The 6,561-nt window shown below is 35.7% G+C and overlaps 1 protein-coding gene across 1 annotated transcript in view; it reads left to right on the top strand.

Annotated features, from left to right (window-relative positions):
• Positions 1-6,323: 6,323 nt before the first annotated feature.
• ppargc1b (peroxisome proliferator-activated receptor gamma, coactivator 1 beta) overlaps positions 6,324-6,561 on the top strand; it is a 108,567-nt gene continuing 108,329 nt past the window's right edge. Inside the window, exon 1 of the mRNA XM_028459331.1 lies at positions 6,324-6,465. Within this exon, the coding sequence (XP_028315132.1) occupies positions 6,385-6,465 (81 nt within the window). The 5' untranslated portion in view covers positions 6,324-6,384. The remainder of the gene's footprint in view (positions 6,466-6,561) is intronic.

Here is a 6,561-nt window from a genome sequence, read left to right as displayed (position 1 = left end):
TTTTATAGCAGTTGATCAACAGTGGATTATTATATTATTACAGCACTAATATGAAGCTGTATGGACACAAATGACCCAAAATAAATAATACATTCTTTAATTCTAAGTAACTCAAAATTACTTTTTTCAGTAACGCATTACTTTGTGGTGTAAGTAATCAAAATAGTAACTGAGTTACTTTGTGAATAAAGTAATTAGTAACGGTAACTAGTTACTTTTTTTCAGTAACTAGCACAACACTGATTATAACCCAGTCAGCCACCGTAGTCTCTCTAAGCCAATGACGTAAACGGTGTGACATCATTGGTAAACAAAACACATGAAAATAAAGCACGAGAGAGCATTACGTTACAGCCACTTAAGAAAAATCACAAATAAAAGAATAAAACATTTAACAAAGACGGACGAAAGAATAAACATTAAATAAGTGTATAATTAAGTAAAAGACTTAAAAATACACACACATTACAGTAGTAATTAATTAATATTAATAATAATAATAATAATAATAATAATAATAATATTATTATTAATAATAATAATAATAATAATAATAATAATAATAATAATAATAATAATAATAATAATAATAATAATAATACAAATATGATAGATATTTACAAAAATAATACAAAATACACAAATATGATACATCTCTGTGGTTCAGGGACAGACAGAGCTGAGACTTTCAACATGGCTGCTGCTTGGTTCAATGATGTGCAACGTCAGATTGGTTTGGACTGCAATGATACCATTAATAAATTATTTCATAAATGCAGCTTTGCAGAACAGCTCAATGCGAAGAAATGTGTTGATGTCATTGGTTCTCTTAAATAAAGCAAGTTCCTTTACTGATGATGATGTCATAGGTTCTCTCAGAGTCCCAAGCCCGGATAAAGGAGGAGAGTTGGATGTTGTAGCTAACAATTCCACCCCACATAACAGTCTTTTAATTAAATTTGATATTCTAATATTTAACAATACAGGACAAAATGTATTTATGTAATGTGGGTCTAAAACATCAAAGTCATGAAGTAGTTATATAACAAACAGTATAAGGTCTTTTACCTGCTTTCTGTGACATGTCTTGTGATAACACGTGTTATGAGTTTGTGCTATACAAATAAAGATCAATTGATTAGTGAAGTTATTTGGAGACGTAACGACCTCTTTCAATGGAAAAATAAAGAAAATTAAAAACAGAATCAACAGAAGAAGATTAATTTGTAGTTCATACTCTCTCTTAGCAAGCTGCTGATGTATGCTAGCCTATACTACAGTGCTAAATATATACATACTTCCTACGGACACTGTACTAGTTTTATTAAAATGTGGTTAATTTAAACTGAAGTGTTGGTTGGACTTTATTCAAATGAAATTTGAATACGTTTTACGTTAAGTGTTTTTTTTTTTGTCCATCTATTTAAGGATGATTTCCTTACAGGAAACATCAGGAATCTATGGAAACTCACCTGTACTGTCCAGTATCCAGGGATTTATTTACTGAATGGATTTTAAGTCACTGAATTGTTCTAAATTAAGTTCATTAACCAATAATATTGTCCCTGAATCGAATTGTTGCTAAAACAAATCGTTACACCCCTAGTGAACACAATTTTTGTCGTGGTTTTGTTATCGTTGTATTTTTCTGTGCATTTTTATGATCATTTTGTGTGTTTCTGGAGTCATTGTTTTTAGGTATATCTGGTATGTTGTCTGCCTTTTTTTTTTGTTTTTTCCAAGTCATTTCTACTAGATTTCCCACGACTGAACAAACCAGATGGTGAATTACGTTTGATGTCTTGTTGTATTGTAATAAGTGAAACAAGATATAAACCAACAGAACTTATTTAAACTGATGAGGTTTTGCATTGATTTTGATTGAAAGTGTCTCGTCCTGTGACGTTCCCACAGCTCAGCTCTGGTTCTGTCTGAAAGTTTTTCATTGTAACCAAACATGATTTGAGCGTCTCGTGCCCTCAGGTTAGTGTTGTGTTTGTAGGAGCGTGAGCACACCCTGAGGACTGAATATTATTGAAATGTCAAAGCTCACTTTACATTCAGCAGGACCTGGACTGTGTGTGTGTGTGTGTGTGTGTGTGTGCTGTGATATACGGAGTCACTAACGCTTCTCTGCACCACCAGTTTACAGCCTGTTTGTCATCCTGAAAATGAGTTTTCTTTTAGGTTTGGGAAATAATAGTTTTCTAAGGCTCCTGTGATATTTCCCACTCTATATCCGCTCCATTATTCCCGCCTTTTTTTGCCGTTACAGACAGAGATGATATTTAGTAGGTTTGTTCTGAAAGTGGCGACACATAAATGTTTGTTTTTGTTGAACTGTCGGCCTTGTCAGGTTGTAAAGTTTATTAATTTGACTTATTACAGTAAATTCTTGTCCTCCTACACCTGAAATCAGGCCAATGATCTCCCTTCACTGCTGCCAATCCCTCTAAAAAACAAGCAAATAGTCATAATAAGGTTGGTCACCAGGTATTCTTTTTTTTTTTTTTTTCTTGTCTGCACATGATGTCAAAGGTCAACACTACAAGAAGTGCAATCATTATGAGACAGCAACGCATGTTTTGTTATTGCAATAAAATAAATGTATTTATTTTAATTGTGACCATCACTAGCCCTCCCTAAGGAAGGGTAAGAAATATTTTATTATAGGGAGGATATAAAAAGGGAGAGCAGTGTTACACCTAGGTGGAGGTGGGGGGGGGGGGGGTGGGAGCAGGGAGGAGAAACTCAAGGTAGGAAATAGAAAGGGTGGGAAGAATAGATTGTTTTACAGTGAGGGTGAGATGTGAAGTTGTAGAACATATTGTGCTTATTAAATTGATTGAATAAAAAAAATAGATGAAAATGAATAAACAAATTTCAACAGAAATCGAGCTATTAAGAGAAATAGAACAAAAATAAAACAAAATTCACACGCGCCATCAACGTCTGTGAGATTTACATATTCCTTCATTTATGTACTTTTCAAAGATATGTATTTTGTAATTTTTACTCAAAACACCCTCACTTTGTCCTTCTTCTTGTTGTTGTTGTTGTGTACACTAGCTAAAATCACTTCTCCTCTGTTGTTCGAGAACGAATCGGGCCGAAATGTGGTAGCTATAATCTATATATGTGTACGCATTGACGCTCGGAGCCCGATTTTAGATGTCAAGGGGCCCCCTCCAAAAAAACAAAAAACAATGTTGATTTCTAATTTAGTTGCGAGTCAAATATATATAACGACGGTTGGTGGAACCAAATCATTGGTACACACCAATATATAAATAGGGCTCATTACCCTGTATGTATCACGGGGGCACCAGGGGACCCCATTTTTAAAATGACTACTCCTCCGTTGACGCTTGTTGAATCAGGCTGTAATTTGACATGGATACGAGACCTTTTTTCACTCGGTGGAACCGAGTTATTTGACTGAATTCTCGGGAAAGTGGTACGTGCTATTTGGCGTGGAGACGTTCCACGAGCCAGGCCGTAGTTCATGAGAACCTGTTTTTAAACTGCATTATATATTTTAATTGTTTCATCAAGATTGTTCCACAAAACCAGGCCACGAATAGAAATACCCAATTTTTAAAACTAGTTCGACCGTCCTGTTGTTTCAAGTTTAGTTTCCCCCTAAAGTTTTAATATAACCCCCCTGTCTGTCTGTGAAGAGTTTTTGTATGTTTACAGGTAGCAGTTTATTTTTGGCTTCATACATTATCAGTTCAGTCTTAAATTATGCAAAATCCCCAAACTTTAATGTGTGTATTGGTGTGTTCATAATATCCTACCTTCTGTACTATACAAATGGCTCTCTTGTGTAATTTGCCCAGTGATTGTAAGGTCGTTTTGTAAGTATTGCCCCACACAGTAATTTAAATATGGTAACACAAGTGAACTATACAGAATATACAGCACTCTCTCATTCAAAACCTGGCACCTATTCAACCTGAACACCCCAAATGAATGAAAAACAAATGTCATCTGTGAGGTTTCTTGTCTGTAAATAAAGCTGACAGTGATTGGTTTTATTTTATTTCCCAACGTGAGCAGCAGAATCACAAGCACAGCTTCAGCTCTCAGCCGAGGCTTATCGTGAAATCTCAAAATCTGCATAAACTCATCATACGGCTGCTACAGAAAGAGGAAATAAGAGTGTGGCTATGATCAAAACCCCGACGTGGTTGTATCTTCAGACACTTGTTCATAAAGCTCTGAGCTAATCTGTAATGAAAGCATCAATTACTGCTCATGTTTATGTTTTTAGGAGCTGAAAATTACATGTTGTTCAGAGTGAGGTGAACGTTCACACGGACAGAAACAAACAAAGTCTCACTTGGAACTCTGAGAAAGTAAATGTGACAGAAAAAGAGAAAATAGAAACATTTAAATAGTTAATATTTACATTTAGATGATGAATAAAAGATAAAAGCAATTATTTGTAGTTTACTAAGACCTAAACATCCATCATCATACATACATATGGATGATGGATGAACAGATGGATGGAGGGATGGATGGACGGATGGTAGGACAATTGGATGGTTGGACGGGCGGACAGACGAATGGATGGATGGACAGATGGATGAACTGTTGGATGGGTGTATGAACAGATAGATGGATGAACAGATAGATGGATGGATGAACAGATGGAGGGATGGATGATGAACTCATGGATGGACGTATGGATGGTTGGATGGACAGGCGGACGGACAAATGGATGGATGCCTGGATGGATGGATGTACAGATGGATGGACAAACATGTGTATGAACTGATGGATGGTGTAAAAACAGATAGATGGATGGATGGACAAATGGATGAATGGTTGGATGGACAGACAGACAGATGATGGATGGTTGAATGGATGGATGAACTCAAAGATGGACATATGGATGGATGGTTGGAAGGGCGGACGGACAAATGGATGGATACCTGGATGGATAGAGGAATAGATGGATGGATGGACAGACAGACGTATGGATGGATGGATACATGTATGATGCATGTATGAACAGTAGACGGATGGATGTATGAACAGTTGGTTGGATGTTCTTACTTCAGACTAACTTTAAGAGGCAGTTGATTGAGTGACAGCAGCTGAGTGGTTGCCCATAGCAACGGCTCAGTGAGCTCAGACTGTAACACTGTGAACACGCACGCGCGTCACCTTGGATTAAATTATCCGTCACTAACTAACTGTGCTACATTCAGTGTGTTCTTGAAAAAAAAATGTGTTTTTTTTCTGTTGTTTTCTGTTTTCTTGCGTTTTGTGTCATTTATCGTCATTTTGTATTTTTTGTTGTTGTCATTTTGTGTATTTTGCGAATCATTTTGTGTTTCTTTCTGTTATTTTGTGTATTTGTGTATTTTGTTTTATTTTATTTTAATTGTGTGTTCTCAGAGTTGTTGTTGTGTTACTTTCATCACATTTAGCTCATTTTTTATTCATTTGAGACCCTGACCTCACACTTTGCACAATTTCTAAACATTCAGCTTTACACTTGGCAACCGATTTAACTTTTATATCTAATTTAACATTTAGATTTAGATTTTACATCTAGATTTAGATTTAGCATTTAACATTTAGGTTGAACATTTAGTATTTAAGATTTACATTTAAGATTTACATTTAAGATTTAGATCGAACATTTAGCATTTAAGATTTACATTTAACATTTAGATTTAACATTTAAGATTTACATTTAAGATTTTCATTTAACATTTAGCATTTAAGATTTACCTTTAATATTTACATTTAACATTTAGATCTAACATTTGGCATTTAAGATTTACATTTAACATTTGAATTTAAGATTTACATTTAACATTTAGATTTTACATTTGCATTTAGCATTTAGATTTAGCGTTTAGACTTAACATTGAGATTTAATATTTAACATTTAACATTCAGCATTTAGGATTGAACATCTTGAATAAATTTTAATATTTAACGTTTAACATTTAGATTTAACATTTACATTTAAAATTTAACATTTAGATTTAACATTTACACTTAACATTTAGCATTTAGATTTCACATTTATATTTAACTTCCATATTTATATTTAACATTTAGCTTTATTGTTTATTTTTCATGTTTACACATTTTTAACGATGATATAAAACATGCTGTTCAAATTGTGTGCGTGTGTGTGTGTGTGTGTGTGTGTGTGTGTGTGTGTGTGTGTGTGTGTGTGTGTGTGTGTGTGTGTGTGTGCGTGTGTGTGTGTGTGTGTGTGTGTGTGTGTGTGTGTGTGTGTGTGTATAAACAGAGGCGCCCCCTGCAGGCCGACCTGTCCCACTGCTCCTCCTCCTCCTCCTCCTCCACGTGCTATACTCCGCTCTGACTCCACAGCTCCTCATTCACTAGAAGATGGCGGACTGCGCTCCACTATTAGATGAGGAACTCTCGTCCTTTGTCTTCAATTATCTGACAGAAAGTTCGGGCAGCCAGGTAAGAGCCGTGCTCCTCTGGACGCCCCGGACCGTGGTCTCCACGCTGCGGGGCGGATCGCTGCACGTCGCGGCTCGAGGCGCCTCCTGCGCCCGC

Source organism: Gouania willdenowi, chromosome 10 (genome assembly GCF_900634775.1).
Source record: "Gouania willdenowi chromosome 10, fGouWil2.1, whole genome shotgun sequence".
Taxonomy (NCBI): domain Eukaryota; kingdom Metazoa; phylum Chordata; class Actinopteri; order Blenniiformes; family Gobiesocidae; genus Gouania; species Gouania willdenowi.
Note: the sequence above shows the minus strand (reverse complement) of the source record. Positions and strands in the feature narration are given on the sequence as shown.